At 41.5% G+C, this 18,950-nt stretch overlaps 1 protein-coding gene across 2 annotated transcripts; it reads right to left on the reverse strand.

Annotated features, from left to right (window-relative positions):
* Positions 1–5,211: 5,211 nt before the first annotated feature.
* On the reverse strand, positions 5,212–11,879 carry LOC146990813 (uncharacterized). Of its 2 annotated transcripts, none has more exons than XM_085799638.1 (5): positions 11,679–11,879; positions 9,797–9,970; positions 8,693–8,949; positions 7,849–8,160; positions 5,212–6,822 (listed from the first exon to the last, which is right to left on the reverse strand). In XM_085799638.1, exons 2-5 carry the CDS (start codon positions 9,942–9,944, stop codon positions 5,761–5,763), a joined length of 1,779 nt encoding a protein of 592 aa, XP_085655764.1. In that variant the 5' UTR covers positions 9,945–9,970; positions 11,679–11,879; the 3' UTR covers positions 5,212–5,760. The 2 variants fall into 2 exon arrangements, with proteins under 2 accessions (XP_085655764.1, XP_085655772.1); XM_085799646.1 differs by having other exon boundaries at positions 9,797–9,960; positions 11,669–11,786.
* Positions 11,880–18,950: the final 7,071 nt, after the last annotated feature.

The following is an 18,950-nucleotide window of genomic DNA, read 5'->3' on the forward strand; positions in this document are numbered from 1 at the left end:
AAAGTTTAAAGGGATAGTAGCATTTTTTTAAAGTTGGGTTGTATGATCTACAAATAGCCCCTAAGTACTTTAATTGCAGTAGAAGACTCTCTACACTCCTCCCGTTAGCAACGCCAGCCCATAGCCCTGCCCAGAGATTTACAACATACATTGTTGTGAATGGACCCAAAGAAACGGCCTATTTTCGTGGCCTAAAAGAGTTTTGAAGGGCTGGAAAAAATTATATTATAGCGAACAATGGAACTGTGTATTTTTTTCTCACGAAAAACCTCTTTTAGGCCGTGAAAATAGGCCGTTTCTTTGGGTCCATTCACAACAATGTATGTTGTAAATCTCTGGGCAGGACTATGGGCTGGCGTTGCTAACGGGAGGAGTGCAGAGAGTCTTCTACTGCAATTAAAGTACTTAGGGGCTATTCGTAGATCATACAACCCCACTTTAAAAAAATGCTACTATCCCTTTAAGGATCTCAGTTTTGATTCAGATACCAGTTGATCCCGTCATGTTTTGTTCACATAATAAAGTAAGTGAAGAAACGAAAAGAGCCTCAGTCTCAGCATTGGCTTTGATGAGGTGTTTGGCTGTAGAGCGAAGCTGTGTTTGTTTTTTACTTTGGTTTCCAGTCCACTTCAACTGTGAACGGCACACACCTGGCAGCTGTCCTGAATGCCAGTCACTAAAAGTTAATAAGATGATAAACTGAGCCACTCTTATTCATCAAGTGTGTAATAAACTATATCCATAAATGTTAATCTACCATTAGAGAAACTATGATTAAATTGATGGTCACCTTATCCCACCATGAAGATACAGGATGATGTTGATGCTGGATACTCTGGAGTAGTTTCCCTGCGGCAGTGGGTCGACTGCATGTCTGCAATAATAAACAGTCACGGTTTGGTTAGGTTAGGTTTTGTTTGGTTTGGTTTGGTTTGGTTTGGTTAGGTTTAGTTTGGTTTGGTTTGGTTAGGTTTGGTTTGGTTTGGTTTGGTTTGGTTTGGTTTGGTTAGGTTTAAGCACAAAAATTACTTGAATCTTGGGCGATATTTGTTATCGTGGTTAGATAAGTTTCTCGAAAGGGTTATGGATCATAGAACCAACAAAAAAAAAGACTTAGTCACTTTTTGCTCTTATCATAATTACTTTCAGGCCACTAGATGTCAATAAACGATAAAATGTAACACTGGGTTCATGATATTCAACGACACAAACGACCTCTGGGCTCATTTTTAGACATCAATCTTCTCATCTAACTCTCCACAACAAGGTTATTTTTGTGTTTCCCAAAACGTCAAAAGCATTTCCTTTAAGGTCACACTCACATCTACTCGTCCATCCATCCACAGTGTCTCCTCCCTCCCTCCCTCCCTCCCTCCCTTTCTCCTGCCTCTCATCTCCCAGAGCTCTTGTAAAGAAAATATCTGAATATACTTAAAAGATTAAAAAAAAAATGTCAATCTTTCTAACATGACAATATATCACATTTAAAAAGTTATAATATCACTGATGTTTTTCCTGTTGTCCTTGGTTTCAGTTGAGACACGAGTGATTTCAATGTTAGTGGTTTGGTTTGTAAATAATATCGCTATCTGGGCCCACAGTATGCATCACACTTACATTTGATGTAAGAGCACTTTTTATCCCCACTGCTATGTAATACCACGTGTGGCCGTCATACATGTAAGTGTGCGTGACAGAAAGAGAGAAAGAAAGCGCGAGTGTGTCTGTATTTGTACGTCCGTGTGTGTATTTGTAAGAAAGGCAGCCGGTGTGCGTTTGTGTGCAACTGGGGTCTGCAGGTCTTTGCTTGTGTTCTACTGATATAAATAACATTTTTACTGTAGATATGAGTCCATTTTTCCATATGAGTCCTCGGGTTTGATTTACATTTTTTCTAGAACTGTTTTTCGTTTTCCCTTTTCTGCACTGTAACACATGATGAAACACATGTATGGTCCCATATCTGTAGATATACAAAAAACCATGAAGCAATCAGTAGCCATCTCTCATTGCGCTTGTAGTGTTTTAGTGAACTGCATGCAAGAAGTGACTACTGTCCGCTCATATGGTAATATCATTTTAAAGCCAAAAGAATAAAGGACATATTTTTTGTAAATGCTTGTTTATTTTCCTCTATTTCCTTTGTTTGGTTGTTCAAAAGTTCATTTTTTTTGTTGTTTTTGTTTCATTTCATTTTTTTTTTCTGTGAGTGATATCATCTCTTTGGTCTGTCATCTGAACCTGAGGTGTGATTGCTAAACATGGCGGGACACATTTGGTCAAACAGGATCTTCCATGTGATTCAAGTACATGTTACACTTCAACTATGTATCAGTTTGCAAAATGTGACAAGTGACTTTTCTTTCTTTCTTTCTTTTTTTGTTATAACCAAAGATGTGGCAACAACTCACAAAATCTAGATTTCCAAAATAAAACCTATTTTGGGAAGCGGCATTTTGCATGCAGGACGCATTCATTCGGTGTAACTGACGGATGTTTTTTACACGATTGTAGGAAAAAAGACATTATTAATATTTAAATTGACAATGAATGAACCCTAACCTTAACAAGTCAAGTTCCTCAAGGTCAACTTTAGACTTTCAGCTCCATTTCCTAGCTGTAATAGTTGGTACCCTTCCATTGAAGAAAGGAAAACCCACAATTGTCACTGAAATAATTTGAAACTGACAAAAGTAATAATAAATTTTTAAAAATTAAGTCGTGAAAATCAGACATTGCTTTTGAAAAGTGGTTCAACAGAATTATTTTAAAAAGCAAACTAATGAAACTGGCCTGGACAAAAATGATGGCGCAATTCACTTAATCTTACCTTAATATGTTGTTGCACATCCTTTTTGAGCCAATCACTGCAGTCAGGTGGTTTCTGTAACTTGTGCACCTGTCGACTCGTTGTGAGCAAACTGCTCCAGCTGTCTCAGGTTCGAAGGTTCCAACTCCTTCCACAGATGTTCAGTAGGATTTAGATTTTTTTGTTTTGTTCTTAGCCGTTCGTGAGTGTTTTTAGCTGCTGTGTGTTTGACTTAGACCGGGCTGTTTGACCCTGGGCAGCACATTTGGCTCCAGAACGCCTTGAGATTTCATTGCACCCTGCACAGATTCAAGACGAGTCATCCATTTTTCACAGTAGGTACAGAGCTCCTTTCTTTGCATGCTTCATTTTTGCATCTCATCTTTTCACAAAGCGGGTGGGAGAACGTCTTTTGGTCAGTCTCAAGTTATTTCAATGTCTATGGGAACTGAACAAGTTGCAAATGAAGGCAAGAAGAAGCGGCTCAGGCTGTAAGTGGACCTTGAGTGTTTTGAAGGAAGGGTGAGGGAAATGAAAGGAGGATAGAGGATAATTCAACTGCGTGAAGAAACTAGAAGAGCTGTAGGCTATGTCATGATATTTTCACATGTTCCCTAATCAATACATTTAGTGTTATAGTGTTATATGATGCAGACTCAAGCACCAGCATGTTGAGGAGGAGGAGGAGGTGCTGCTGGGATAGACAGAAGAGAGACAGAGGTGAAAAAGCTGAGACTACCCCCACCCTCCCTGCTTCCGAACGCTTTGCTGATCCTGCGCCTGCCTGCTTCTCCCTTCCTGTTGCCTGGCAACCAAACATCACAGCTCTCCTGTCTGTGATTGATCAACAGCGTCTCCGAGCTTGCTTACCCACAATACCTTGCTGGCAGAAAAAAAGAAGAAGGAAGAATGTGTTCTCTTCTTCTTGATCATCTTCTTCCTCACACCATGGACACACACCTTCAGTCTGATTATATAAGGGAAGGCAGAGGTCTCCTCCTCATCCTCATGACCTTGTGTTCCTAACCACATCCAATGGGAGAATCAGAGCTGGACTGTGCATTCACCGGCTATTGTGCACAAGCACCTGCTGCAGAGCCTGTTTGTTGTGTGGTTGTGCAATGAGCCATGAAAATATGTCTATACATGAATCAGCTGGAATACAGAGCTGCCTCCTCACACCCCACCACAACAAATGACGTCAAAGTACCTCTGCACAGACTTGTTGAAGTGTTTTTTTTTTTTTGTGAGGAAAAATGGAATCATATTTATTTTCCTGACAGAGGACAGATGCTCTGAGCGAAAAACCAATGTCACACATTGTCCTGAAGCTGAATCAACAACTTCACTGACGTCAGAAAATCATGATTTAACCCCCTCATGATGGAGGAAGATGTCAGAGGAAGCTGGATGAAGTTCATTTTTAATCCACAGCTGCCACCTGCTGGTGGAGAATATAAACTACAGCTCTCACCACATCATGTTTTATTGTCTTATATCTGAGCCCAATAATTTGCTTTCCCACCAACACAAATTAATTAACAACCTACAAACTGAGATGGATGTTAAAAAGTTTTTTTTTTTCTTCAAATTTTATTCATGGAAATGTACAGAACAAGAACGTTTGGCCCCCACTTGTCGGCAGTATTGAGAGACAAAGTATAATTCCTCTGACACAAGCCTGAACTGATCTGAAACCTGGAAGAAGTGCAGCTTTTATCATCACATCGTTCACATGACTGTAAAATGATAAATGACACCCACGGACAAACGTCACTCTGCTTAGGATCAATGCAAGAAAGTTGTTGGCAGCCATAAATGCTAATGTTAGAATGTTAATATCAATTCAATATTAATAATAATAAAATAATATGTTGATATTTAGCATACTGCTTGTCCTTTTCATTCAGCATTTTAGTAAAATCACAATTACATTTGCATCATCGCATTTCAAGTTACTATTGCTAATGTGTTAGCAATTTCCTATTTACACAACTGGCTGATTAAAAGGAGATTTTCGAGGTGTATTTGTGTCCAATAAATGAGAATAACTGGTATTTTTAGTTCTGTTTTCAGTCTCTATCAATTCCAATGTGCCATTAGCTGTTAAATGCTCAGCTTTCTTTATAGGCAGGTTGCTAATAACGACTAATGTAGACAGTTTTAACAATGCTTTTGTGCTGAAACGCTGCCTGCTGCGATGCTCATGGTATGAGAGCAATAAATATGAACCAAAAACAATTATCCAAAAGGTGCTCACAAGCATCAGATATGTTGTTAATATAAAAATATTTATTTATAACCACTTTAAAATTCATTCTGCGGGATTATAAATGTCCAATATACCAATAGTTGTGATGATTAAATCTGGATCTTGTAGCTATCATTACTAAAAAGTGTTGATAATAATTCACATGAATGTCCGTGTTTTGCCAGTGACCTCATTTATCATTTTACAGTTTGTGTGAGACTGGAAACATCGTAGATCAAATGAACACATGCTACACAGACAGGCATTTAAGAACGATTAGCAGCGAGAAGGCGACACCAGCACAATGGGAAAATAGTGAAACAATACAAACATCTCAGAATCGTCAAAGATCCGTCATGGATGCCCGTCACAACCAGAAAACATGCTGTAATGGTCAAAGACTTAGAACAGGGGCAAAACGATCCTCCGTGTCGTTACAGGTGGCTTACAGAAACACTGTTTCATTCAGCTTAATCGTGACTATCTTATAGCTTCATAGTCATTTATCTTAACCAACAAGTTTGAAAAGGTTTAGAGACAAACTGAGCTAAAATTAGATCAGGTCTTTCAGCCGTCTGTCTGACTCTTTTCTCTTTGGAAGTGCACTTATCAAGAATAAATCAAACTCTGATGGTTGAAGGTCACAATTCTTGAATAAAGGTTTCCAAATAACAACCCATCCATCCCCTGCTTCGGAGCATCAGACGCTCTCCGAGAGAGACGCGTCTGTCTTTTCACCAGGCGACGCTCCCTGCATTTGCGGTTTCTCCTGTAATGGCTCTTTTGTTTCCTCCCCAGTCCGTGAGTCACGGCCGTCTGGATTGCTCTGGACGTGGTCGTCTGCGTTTGGAGTTTGGAGCGTCGTCGGGGGCTCCGTGGGGTCGGGGAGCGTTCGGCAGTGGAGTCCTGTGTTTATTTCAGACTCTAATGCGCTCTCTACTGTGGGGAGCGTGGGAGTGATGCTGACATTTCCACTGAGGAAAGCGGGAGTGTCGTTCCCAGAGCCGTCTATCTGATAGTGCTGCATGGGGGGGGCTGTGTTGTGGAAGGGGCTACCGAGGCTCATCAGTGTGTTATTAGAGTAACTCAGCACAGAGGGAAGCGGCACAGAGTACGGCGGAGGGCCTGTTCCGTGTAAAGAACAATCCCAGTCTTCCTCCTCCTCCTCCTCCTCTTCCTCCTCGTCATCGTCCTCTTCATCCTCCTCGTCCTCCTCATCCTCCTCCTCCTCCTCGGGGTCGATTGTTTCTAAGCTGTGCGTGCTGCAGTCCGACAGCCCGCTGCAAACGCTGCTGCCGTCCTCGTCTTCCTCGTACGCCTCGTCCTCCTCATCCTCGTCATCCTCGTCATCGTCTTCCTCCTCTTCGTCGTCATCCTCCTCCTCCTCTTCCTCGTACTCTACCTCGTCTAGATGCGAATCCGAGTCGCCCGTGTTCTGCAGGTGCATGATGGGAATGTGCGGCGTGCCACTCATCAGTGGGAACTGCAGGTTCGGCGGCGGCTGCTGCTGCTGCTGCTGGACCAAGGAAGAGTCGCCATGGTAACCGTTGCCGTTGGTTACAAGCTGCTGCTGCTGCCGCTGTTGCTCCGGCTGCTGCTGCTGCTGCTGCTGCTGCTGCTCCTCGCGGCTCTTCTCCAGCTCCAGCTTCATGATGGTGTGCAGGAAGTGGGTCCGGACGCGGACGGGGTTGAACTCCAGGCGTCCCGTGGTGTTGCTGCAGCCCTCTTTGGTGCAGCCGCAGGGAAAGGACATGCGGTCCACCTGCAGAGACAAACAGGATGAGTCAATACACAAGTGTAGGACGGTGTTAACAATGCAGGTAAACACAGCTGCTGTGCACTCGTGGTTTCACCGATACCATGGACTAGACGTGGTCAGGCTGCTGTGTGCATCACTAATTTGGTTTCAGAAATTCTTGAGGATAAATTCAATAATGCACAAGGTGAAAACATGTTCTAAGACCTTGAAACTGCTAATATGAGCAGTGGTTACAGGTATTTTTCTGTTTTTTAAAAGAGGATGAATATATTTGTGGTATATTTAATACGTTGATAGCTTCACTTGACCCAGGTGGACGTAACTTTTCATTCATGTCATTTCAAAACATACTGAATCATTAAAGGTCCAATGTGTCATAATTAACAAGGTTTGTTGGCAAAATCTGAAGATACTACCCATGAATATATTTGTATAAGTGTGTAATCGCTATAAAATAAAATTTGTTTGGTTTTCGCAGCCTTATAATTATTCTTTTATATAGCAAGAGTCTTGGTTTAGAGAGTGTCGCCATCTTGCGCCGCCATGTTTGTACTGTACGGCAGCCTGAACGGAAAATCCAGCCAACCAGAGAGCGCGTTTCAAGAGTTTCACATTCATAAATAAACCGAGGAACGAAGAAGAAGGCGGAAGGAAAGAAGAAGGAGGAGGAAACAGCAGACATATTGTAAAATGGTTTAGATCTTCACCTCATCTCTCCATGCTCCTGAAATACTCCCAGTCATCGTGGTAAACATTTTTTTTTGTCCTTGGGGGCCACCGTCACTTTACCGATCTGAACGCTGGATGTGACAGTTTTCCTCCTATCTTATACACTGGACCTTTAACGTCAGCATCCATATGTTACTATGAGAGGGAGTGCTAACCGCTTGTATGTCCATCTCAATTTAAATTTATAATTTTGGCAAATTTCTCATCTATTTTTTAATTATACCTAATCTTGATTGGATTTTCAGATTTTACTGCACAGACAGACATGAACAACACTTGAGTATTATAGATGGGCCTCACCACAGTTCCATTTACCTGGCACTTAATGCCGGCCAGGCTGCAAGCACAGGTCTCGGGGTCACATATCCCACGGCAGCGGCACCCGCACTCCTCTCGGGACACGCGGAGGGTGCGCAGCTCGTGCTTCTCCTCCACGTCGATGCGTCGCACCCCGGAGGAGCGGAGGAGGGCGCGGCGTCTCCTGGTGGTCAGCGGCTGGAGGAAGAAGTAGTCGTCCACCTCCGTGTTGTCCACGTCCAGGTCGTCCTCGGAGATGTCGTCGAGGGTCAGGGTGTCCGCCTCCACGGAGGACACGGTGCCGTTCTTGGTCAGCTGGACAGAAAGAACAAGAAAGATTTTAAAGTAGGGTGATTCTCTGAATTCGGTGGTTTGAAAAAAAATAACACTTTCAACACTGTAACAATGACTCAATCCCCTGACAGTGTTTTTTGTTACAGGGTTGAAGATTTTGCCTAAAAGAAGCCAAAAATCCTTAATTAGCCAAGGCATGTAGCATCACATGACAGTAGGAAATCAATATTTGATGTCTTTTTCAGATTTTTGTATTGTTTTTGTTAAAGTAGTCAGGGATATTATATATTAACAAAGAAAATTTGGTTAATTGCAATTTTTATTTGGTTTAAATTCAATAAAAAAGCGATTCTGGTCAATGGGGCCTTACAAGTTTGGCTGTCATCTACTCCTTAGTAGATTTTTTTTATTGTTTTTTGTGTTTTATAATCCAAAGACACATGGATCCATCAATTTATGGATTTAAAATACAGAAAATATGTAAATCTTTTAGGTAAATTCAGAGAATAGCCCAGAAATTAATAAATGGACAATTTTTAAATGTCCCACAGACTTTGAGTTTGATGGCGTTGAGCTTCTCCTCTTTGAGATGATCCCTCAGCATGATGCGGTGGCTCCTCTTCTGCTCCATGGCGAACTCCCTGAGGGTGAAGCGCTTCACCCCGCTGTGACGCGGCGACATGCCCAGGGTGCTGCCGCCCTGCGTGGGCACGCTGGTGAAGCCTTGGCGCCGGTTGAAGTAGTAAACCGTGACGCTCTCAAAGTGCACGTTGCGGCCTCGGAGTCGCTTCGACTGCTGCTGCAGAGAAGCTGGAAATGAGATGGAGACGTGAGCATGCACTTTAATTAGTGCTAGGAAATGCTAGTTTTAGTAAGACTGCAGCTTCTGATCAAATCATGAATAAAGCGCAAAGATTTGCCTGTTCTGCATCAATACTTAGGTTTGCTTATATTAGCTTGCACTAGTCAACATAATGTACTAATAGGTGACACCAGACCAAGTGAGACTCTGTCAGCCAAGATGTAATTTTATTTTATATGGGTTAGTGTGAATTTCTTTGAAAAGACAATTTAATGTACTTGATACTTACAAAAAACTTTATCTACATAGAATTTCAATGGATATGGATATATGGTGAAATTGTGTTTTAAGAAATGATTTAAAAAGCTAGTATCAGTTTGTCTTCTAGAAAAACCTGGTCACCCATATGTGTCATCAGTATTGAGGTCAGTTTTAATGTCACATGTCCTAGACTGGATATTCATGTTATATTAGCCCTACTTTACATGACCCAGTTTGATAGGATTGTGTCTGACTTCTATTAATCACCAGGTGAATAGAAAACAAAAGTGGCCCCACAATAGATCCACCACAAAGCCATCCCATAAAACTGTGTCAGTTAGGGTTTAAAATGGAGCAGTTACAGATGCTGTACTGTGACAGCAGTTTCTATACTATTTAATATGACTCTTTGTTATGCTATTGAGCTACTTGCACTTAATTCTTACATTTTAATTTGCAGTATTTTACTTTCAAACTGTGAATAGCTGCCCCTGCTTCGGTCTCTTTGTTCAACCAGATGTCTCCACAGTTCATCCAGAACAAACTACCCGTGAGCCGCTGACGTGAGCAGTGTGGTGCTGACGGTGTTCTTACAGTCCAGCAGTCCGGAGGGGACAGGATGGTTGAGACTGTCGCTGCTGTTGCCGCTGTCGCTGCAGGAAACCTCGTCGTCATCAGACCCCTGCAAGGAGAGGTAAGGGGGCGGGCCCTCCTCCAGCTTCCTCTTCAAGATCCCACTCATCCTGGGGCTCCTCCCACTGCTCACACCTGCACAAAAGACACAGCTGGGTTTAAAAATAATGCAAGAAGACATGTCCAAGATGCTACAAAATGAGAGCCCCAAAAAATTTCATCTGTACACCTGAATATTTAAGGATTGCGTTCAGTCATTTCATGGAATATTACATATTTAAATATGCGTATAATTCAAAGCATAGCAGGGTTGGGGATGGGGGAAGGGGCCGGGTGTGGATGTTGGAGTTTTGTGGCGTGTGCTGTTAATATTTCAGAGCTAAAAAAAAAAAAAAAAGAAAGAATGTTTTTTTAGGAGATGGTGGAGAACAAAATCAGAGCAAAATGAAATATGTATAAAGCAGCAGATATACTGTATAAAGTGAAGAGAGTGAATCATTTTAGGTTGGTTTTAGCCTCACATCCCTGCAGCCTGGTCTCAGTCTTCAATACACAAATGTATCATTAAGGTGGTTGTATGCAGGATTACCAAGGTCTCCACTCAAAAACTCTGAAGAACTGTTTAAACCTTGAAAACTTTAACAGCAAAGCGCAAATCGCTTTCCAAAATGATTTTGCTTTATTGCTAATTTATTGTCGGACCACTCAAAGATAAGCAGAAGACAAAATTGTCCATTTTCCCTGCATCATGGGTCAATATTCATCCTGAGCCGCTTGCATTTATGAAATAAAATGAACTCCCATTCAGTTATAAAGGATTCAGTAAAATAATATTTTCAAATACCTTGAAATTCCTATTTTTGAGAGAGAAACTAACGACTGTTTTGTGTCGTTCGGTGACCTTGCCAAACGTTGATGCCTCAATCATGAAGTCTAAAGCCCATTAACATTTTAATACACTGATATTCTCTTTTCCCATTGGTTGCTTTTGTGAAAAATTGGGAGTGTGTGGTGACACCTGTGATAAGAGCTGATTCGCACACAGTGTAAAGTTCTCTCCCTCTCACACCGCTGATGACGCCGAGCGTGCGGCTTCTCCCTTCACCCTTCGTCCACACCGGCGTCGTACTGACACTTACATTTCAAAATTTCTGAAGAACTGTTGAGCTGACTGCTTGGACTGGTGGAGGATTACATCATATGCAGCAGAGCTTAATGCTGGGCCAAGCTTTTCCTCTCTGACCGGCTTTGTCTCCCTTCTCTTACTTCCTCCTGCCATACAAACCCCTTTCTTCTCCATTTCTCCTTTATTTATCCCTCACTTGTCTTTATTCCTGATCACTATTTCCTTTCCTCTTCACTCTGTTCTACCTACAACCTCCCAGGTATTCAGGTATTTACTCTAGCTCTGTAAAAGCAGCAATAATAATATCCCTCTGCTCTATATACATGTAATCATGTTGCAGCTCCAGTGTAGTGCAGTGTATCATCCTGTGCTGTTTCCCATGCTGCTTTAACCTAAACATTCCCAGTCAAGCTCTCATGACCGGTGCCGTTCAGAGCACACACACACACACACACACACACACTATACATACACATGTACAAGACCACTCACGTGTCCTCATGCATGCGCAACCTCCCACTCCCCATGCATGCCCACATCCCCAAACACCAAACAGGAAGGCTCTTATTGACAAATGTAAATGAGCATCAAGCTGCGATGTGTTTAAATCCCTCACTACCTTTATGTGTGTGTGTGTGTGTGTGTGTGTGTGCATCGAGGCTTTGAGTATATATGTGTGTCTGTGTGTGTGTGTGTGTGTTTGCAACCATCACTGACCTGTTTCCTCGGCTTTGCCTTTGGTTTCCAGGAAGTCCTCGACTCTCTCCTCTGCATCACACAGTGTTCACCAGCAGCAGCCAAACATCCCCATGTGTCGTGATGATGCAGTGAGGGCTGCCATGATGCCTGCTCTCTCTCTCTCTCTCTTTCTTTTTCTATCTCTCTCTCTCTTTCCAGCAGCCTCTGGCACTATTGTGCAGCACTGAACACTTCTGCCTCTGCCTCGCTATCTTATATGTTCTCCCTTTGCACCTTCATTCTATGCTCATGCTGTCAGCTCTCTCTCTCTCTCCCTCCCTGATTCTCCTCTGCTCTGCATCCCCCCTTCCTCTCTCTCTCTCTCTCTCTCTCTCTCTCTCTCTCTCTCTCCTCCTCACAAAGACTTGTTAGCTCGATGCTGCTGCCGGCTGAAGCGCTGGAGCTTGACTGAGGTGAAGCAAGCCCTTCGAGATCACAGAGAGAAAGGAGGGGTGGGTGGGTGGGTTGTAGATGGGTTGGTGGATGTAATGGGGTGGGGGTGGAAAGTGTAGATCCCGCCATGTGAAATACCTCCTTTTTCCACAGGCTTCAGGAGAATTAATGACATACATGTAAAGTAAAGTGTTAAGCTATGGAAACCGTGAGTTTCTCCACCTCTTTCTGGCCTCACAGGTGCAATCTGGTTTTCCATTATATTCCATTTCTCACACTGACAATTTGCCAGGGTATTTGTCATGCAAATGCAATGTGGTTTGTCTGCTTTGTAATGTTCTTTCTTTTCTTTTTTTTTTTAAATTTTTATTAAGCTAATTTGAATTTTAAATTGATAGCAGAGAGAAATAGATCTGAGGAAAAGAGAGACAATGGTTTGATGAATGAAACCAGTGGTTTTCACTGCAGAGAAACACGATGAAAGTAGCAAATAAATATGTGAGTATGGAGATTACAAAGAAAAAGGCCCACATAAAGACAGAAACAGGATGTATTACAGAAACATTTAAGTTTTCAGTCTAGCTGCCCAAATAAATGTATAAAGCTTTTACTGTATAAGCTTTTGTGTTATTTTTTTCTATCTGAACATTATGTTCCTTCAGCCTTCATGTGTCTTTGGCCTTCAGAAATTAACTTTACTTTTCAATATTACAGTCTATTGGTGACAGATTTATATTTCTATACTGTATGCTTTGCTTGGTGCCCAGTAATTGCCTGGTTAAAATAAGTATAATGTGTAGGCCTATATACATAATGATACAGAATTATACATGCATTATTAAATGTATGTATCCTTACCAAAAATGACGTATAAACCTGTGCTAATGTTGCTAGCAGCTAGGTCAATCAAGTCAAGTGCCAAGTGCCATGGGTCAATGGGGTCAATCCAAGTTGTCTTGTGCTGCGTTCGAGAAAACTCGGAACTCGGAATCTCTCAGTTGAAACTACAAAGGGCACAAAACCAATTAAAAAAAGAAGGAAAAAAGAAGAAGAAGCAACCCAACATCAGTAAGTAATATCTTATCTGTTATTTCCCCGACTTTCCCGAGTGGGAGCTCGGACATGATCGGACTTTTTCTCCAACGCAGCATTAGCATAGCCATTAGCTCAGAATACGCAGACACTCTCAAAGGTTAGTTTTCAATTTCTATGTGTTTTTATTTATTCATCTATAAAGTGTGACTTTTACTTATGAATGAATGTAAAAAAAAAATAAAAAATACAGTGTAAGTAAGTGATTGACCTAGCCTAGCCTATGTAGCATCAACTGTAAAACAGATGACGACATAGTGGGCTAAGTTCAAATATATTTTTGTTAGCCAAACAAAACAAAAAATAATTAAAGTTAAAACAACAACAAATGTTAAAGATAAGAATATTGTGCCACTCTTTATGTTTAAGTGCAAAGAAAAATTCACACTCACAGGATATGACTAGATGGCATAAACAGACACTACTCCAGAAGGTTAACAACAATGATGTCTTTGAAATATGACGTGATTTACCACCCATCGCCCACTCATCAGCCCTAAACATTGTTGCTATAGCAATGTTCAGTTTCCTTTATACTAGTAGGCTAGTGCATGGTTAAAAGAAAATCAGGGAATAAAAATACTAAAAGTTTTAGCCTTGAGTTTGTATGTTCTGTACACAAAGATAGAGTTTGTATCATCTGTGTGTGTGTGTGTGTGTGTGTGTGTGTGTGTGTGTGTGTGTGTGTGTGTGTGTGTGTGTGTGTATGACGTTTTCTTTTTTTATTTATTTATTATTTCTGAATGCAACACAGAATAATAAGAAAACACAGTGGATTTCCCTGCCTCATAGACTTATTTAGGAAATTTAGGTTGAATTTGTGCTGCTGTAGTGTGAATATTGCATTCATGATACACAAGGGTTGAATGAAATGATAAATAAATATGAATAAATAAGCTCATTAGGGTCAAGTAGCAGGTCGTTATAAGATCTGCAACAGTGCTCCCAGCAAGTGAGGGGCGTCATCTTTAGTTCAAAGGGTAGGCTAATTAAAAAAAAGTGCCCAAGCTTGTTATAGCATTATGTATATTTATGTTTTTGACTATGAAATTTGCAAATTTGCTCATATTTCATTGCATATAAGGGCCTGCAGAAGTCTGTGTTTTAAGTTGCTATGTTTAAAAGGGGAAAATACATTATAATGGTTCTATATGTAGGTGATTATAATTGTCAAGATTGCTCTGGCTTCCTCCAGAAGGTTTTTTTTTTTTTACTGCTGTGCTTTGAATCGTCTTGTTTTCTCCCGGCAAGGATGGACTGGCGATGTGCGGGAGAGGCAGAGTGATCCTTCCAATCAGCTTCCATGGCAACGGGCCACGAGAGGGAGGGAGGGAGGGAGGGAGGGAGGGAGATGGTGGTGGGGAGGTTGGAGGAAGAGGAGGAGGAGGAGGAGGCAGTTAGAGGGGTTGAGGGGAGGTGGGGGCTGGGCTGTGGCAGCTCCGAACATGGAGAGAGAAAATAACACAGTGTGTCTGCACAGAAAAATCTAAACAATGGTGGTGGTTAAGGAAAAAAATCAACATTTTAATAACTATAGTTGGACTTGTCAGCTTTGTACTTGGTAGCAGCAGTACAACATACGCCAGTGTCTGTGTTAGTGAAGGAGAAAGCAGTAGAGATGAAACAATAATGATTATTCTCCCTTATATCCAAATATAATAAGTGTCCTGACCACACCTTACAGTAAGTCTTTTGCTGGTCACATAATAGAGGACACTGCAAACCGTCTGTACATGTAGTGCATGTGGCTCTGGTCTGCACATCTCAACACAGTAGAGCAGATAGTAAGATTTTTCTTTCTCAGCAAGAAAAAAGCAAAAACAAAACAAAAAAAACCTAAATAGTACCAATCAAATTAATTACTGTAATTATTTTTTTGTACTATTCCCTGAGGAGGACTTTCATCGTGTCATCTGTAGCTGCTAACTGTGTCCCATAGTGACCTTTCTGACATTATAATGAAAATCTTATTTTCTAAATTTTACAAAATAAAGATTCAGAGGGAAAAAGAACTAATTACTAATTATTATAAATATAAATATTATCTAAAAGAAGTTATCTATGACTAGCATGATGCCAGCCATACCAGCAGGGGGCGCTCTTGGCCTGTGAAACTGGGAGGTTTTACTCCAGCTTGAGTCAGGAGGAGCCCGTCATTAATTCCCAGCCCCTTGTCCAGCTCTGCTGCCCCAGCCAGGGTAATTGTTTCCCCAGGGACTTGGACGAATGGCTCAGCTGTCTAATTGCACTGTGACCCACAGACCCCGTGTGTGTGTGTGTGTGTGTGTGTGTGTGTGTGTGTGTGTGTGTGTGTATGTGTGTACGTGATATTCCCACTGATACGGCTCTCTGAGACTGTGCTGTGTGTGTGTGTTTGTATACAGTATATACTGTATATTTGTATCCCATGTTGTTCCATTCAGTTGTAACCAACACATCAATGATTCACACTGTCTTGTTGTCATGGTTGGCATCGTTCAGGGAACATTTGACGCCAAATGTGGAAATAAAAACAAACATAGCTGTGAAATTCTGTGTTGAATGAGTGGAAGTTTTGATACTTTTGAATAAATACTATAGCATAGAAGGAATTATCTACTTGTTATTAAATACAGCCAGTTACACTGTCATCACTCCAGATTTTAGGCTACAGTATGTGAATATCAGTTGTGGTTGATCATGTATCAGCTTTTTCAACTGTAAAATCTCAAATAATATGTTGTTTATACAAAATATTTGTTGCATAATTACATATTCTGCACTGTTTTCTGACCCAATTGCAGAGCCCATGCAGCCCACCAGGGGGCAGCAGCCCACGGGTTGGAGGCACTGACGTGTCCAACTGTGGTTGACCGTGATGGACCAGACTGCAAGTCTCAGCAGACCTGATGAATAAAGGTAAAACATCTCATTTTGAGAAATGAATAATGTCAGATGTCAAGCAAACAGAGCCCCCACATGTTTATGGATATGTGTGTGTGTGTGTGTGTGTGTGTGTGTGTGTGTTTAAACCCAGGCTTCAGTTGCATCCCTGCACCCACTCAATTACAGCAATTGCATTCACCTGGTGGTGGCTGGCTGCACAGGTGTGGCTAATGTCTCGTTACCTGCTGTTGCCATGGTGATGTGATTCCTGCCAGTGACCAGCAGGTGGCAGACTTGGCTTGTAAAACACACACCAGGCACAGACAGGACTGTTGCCCTCCCAAGGGCCCTTCTCATTTAAACGTTACAGCCCCAGCAGCAATAAATGATGATGTTTTTATGTTGAATATAATGTCATGATGGATTTTGCTGTCCATAATTTGTATTAAATCGGTCCAGTGCTGTGAAAAAACGCTGTAAAATAATAATAATTGATATAACACGGGCATTATTTCCATGAGCACACACACAGAGCCTGCTGTGGTCACTGTGTGCTCTTGTTGAATTTAATGGGATATTCTCTTAAGGCCATAAAAGCCCAAGGTAAATGAGATTTTATTTTTTTGAAAGCATGTCAGCCTTGTAGCTCACTGAAGGACCCACGCAAACTGTGCAATGTCTCATCAGAGCGAGCGCCTTGCCAATACACAGCCCTTCCATCTTTTATTGTGGTTTATTGCTCCTTTTAAACCAGAGGACAATGTTGCAACCAGCTGTGATGAATGTGAAAGTGGGAACCGTCGCTTTTGCCTGTACTCCAGGACGAGGAGGAGGAGGTGACTGAGAACCAATCAGGAGAGCAGATGGCATCTCCGTCTGTCTGGTCTGTTTAAAGAGCACCACAGGCGAAGCCCCGAGTCAAACAAGCCAGCTACACGGCCCGGGATGATCTCAGAGCTTCCACTGTTGCTTTTTCCAGCCTGGAGACATCAAGTTTTAATCCGCTCTCTGAGCTAAACTCTAAATCATAACACAGAGCAGTGTAATCCAATCAAAAGGCTTTCCTGGAATTAACTGATCTCTTATAAAGGGGCATTACAGTCCCGTAAAAAAAAAGAAAAAAACATAAAACAGCTATTGAACTGTGTGCAGTCCATACTGTTACAGCAATTAAATGTACACAATACCCAATAAAACACTATGATAATGTGCACAGCATTATGGGTAGTCACCCCTCCTTTATAGTACAGATGATACATCTTCAGTGTCTTTTAATTATGAATCATGAGCTGTGTTTATATTGTGTTAATACAATCTCGCACTGTATTTTCTTTGTAATTTGTTTTGATTATTAAGACGACAACATTTTTCCTTTTTTAAGCACAAGAATGCAACTCATTTATATTTATCTCTTGTGTTGTCAATGGAAGAAAATACATCTTGTGTCCTACTTCCACAGAATAATCCAACTAATAATAACTAATATTCATCTAAAAACTATTTCCTATAATTATCAATAAAAAACACTAGGAGTTCAGACTTGTCAGTTTAAAAAAATAAAAAAAATAACTGGAGACATTATTTCTGGAAGGAAATGCTGCTGCTGAGACTTTTCACATCTTGTCTCCTTTTTAAAGCCTTGAGTAAAACAAACTGAATTCCTTTCTCCTCCGTTGTGTTGACAATCCTGCCAAACAAAACACAACTATGAACTGTGTGTGCAAATACAACCGAGGTTAAGCATATGAGTGTGTTAGAAAAAGACATTCTGCTTTTCAAGTGTTTTTCTCATGGTCTTTGACAATGGAGGCTGTAAGGTCTGGTGCATTATGATGCTAAGCGAGAGAAATGCTTGTACTCGCGCCTTTATTTTGAGTGTTTGTGCTGTAAATGGTGCTTTATCGCTTCGACCACCGCTGTTCTGGAATCTCAGGGACAGTTTTAGACAGATGTGTACTGTACACACAATACATGCACATACTGTCGCCTCCAAGGCCACTTCCTGGTCCTCATCTGGACATCTGGGAGGCGCATGAGGTTTCTCAGCATCCTGATCCCCAACGAGCAGGAAAATGACATTGTTCCTTTTAATGTTTAGGTTATTAAAAGTAACCACAGGCTTCATCTGTGCAGCGTATTGTCATGGACATGGTTTCTTCAGACTGACCCAGCTGAGGCGTATCACCTCATGACTGGATGCACTCCAGTTTTCTTGTAACCACATGTGGACGACCTCGAGGTCATTAAAACAGTTAAAGTGGACTCCCTGCTACTTGTGTTTGACCAGCTCCCCAAAGTTCAAGTTCCCCGTTTCTCCATTATGTGCACTGCTTCCTTCCACCCCAGGAAATAAATACAAACACACCAAGATAACACACAAGGTACAGTGTGACTCACAAAGCCTGTACAGATAATACACTCACTCGTCTCACAACAAACAGCTCAGTTAATTTAGTTTGTTCTCTCATGTTTTGAGGCTTCAAAACAAACTGTTCTCATATCGTTCTCTGCAGGTGCAGAATAAATTAGATATGTGCTGGGTGTTCCCCGTGGTTGTTACATTCAGTTAGAGGGTGAATACAAGAAGCATAGTTTCTTATTTTATCATTTGTTTGACTTGTCATACTGTACACTGTGCAACGGTAAAATAGCAGCTGGTAAAAATAAGGTAAAGTCTAAACCTGACCTCCTCCACCTCCTCCAGCCAACATGTCAGCTATAAAAGGGGCATCTGCTGCTTTCAGGCCTCCTCCTCCTGGATCCCCTGCATTAGCTGGTGAGCAGGGTCTCCACTTTTCTGTATGACATGTAATTTTAGTAACTAGCTCTGTGCCCTTTACGTCGACCTGCTGCTGTTTCACCTTGGTCCCATTTTGGATTTGGTTTGTCCTTGTTTTTTTT

This window comes from Trachurus japonicus, chromosome 2, assembly GCF_045865225.1.
Source record: "Trachurus japonicus isolate A0001 chromosome 2, Traja_1.0".
In the NCBI taxonomy this organism is placed as follows: domain Eukaryota; kingdom Metazoa; phylum Chordata; class Actinopteri; order Carangiformes; family Carangidae; genus Trachurus; species Trachurus japonicus.

What these genes read in the sequence shown, in the direction of transcription:
- LOC146990813 (XM_085799638.1), bottom strand. Translation starts at nt 9,944, where the DNA reads ATGAGTGGGATCTTGAAGAGGAAGCTGGAGGAGGGCCCGCCCCCTTAC. An exon ending in TCAACGCCATCAAACTCAAA is followed by an intron (nt 8,161 to 8,692) that starts GTCTGTGGGACA and finishes CTTTCTGTCCAG; the next exon opens with CTGACCAAGAACGGCACCGT. An exon ending in GCCAGGTAAATGGAACTGTG is followed by an intron (nt 6,823 to 7,848) that starts GTGAGGCCCATC and finishes TTGTCTCTGCAG; the next exon opens with GTGGACCGCATGTCCTTTCC.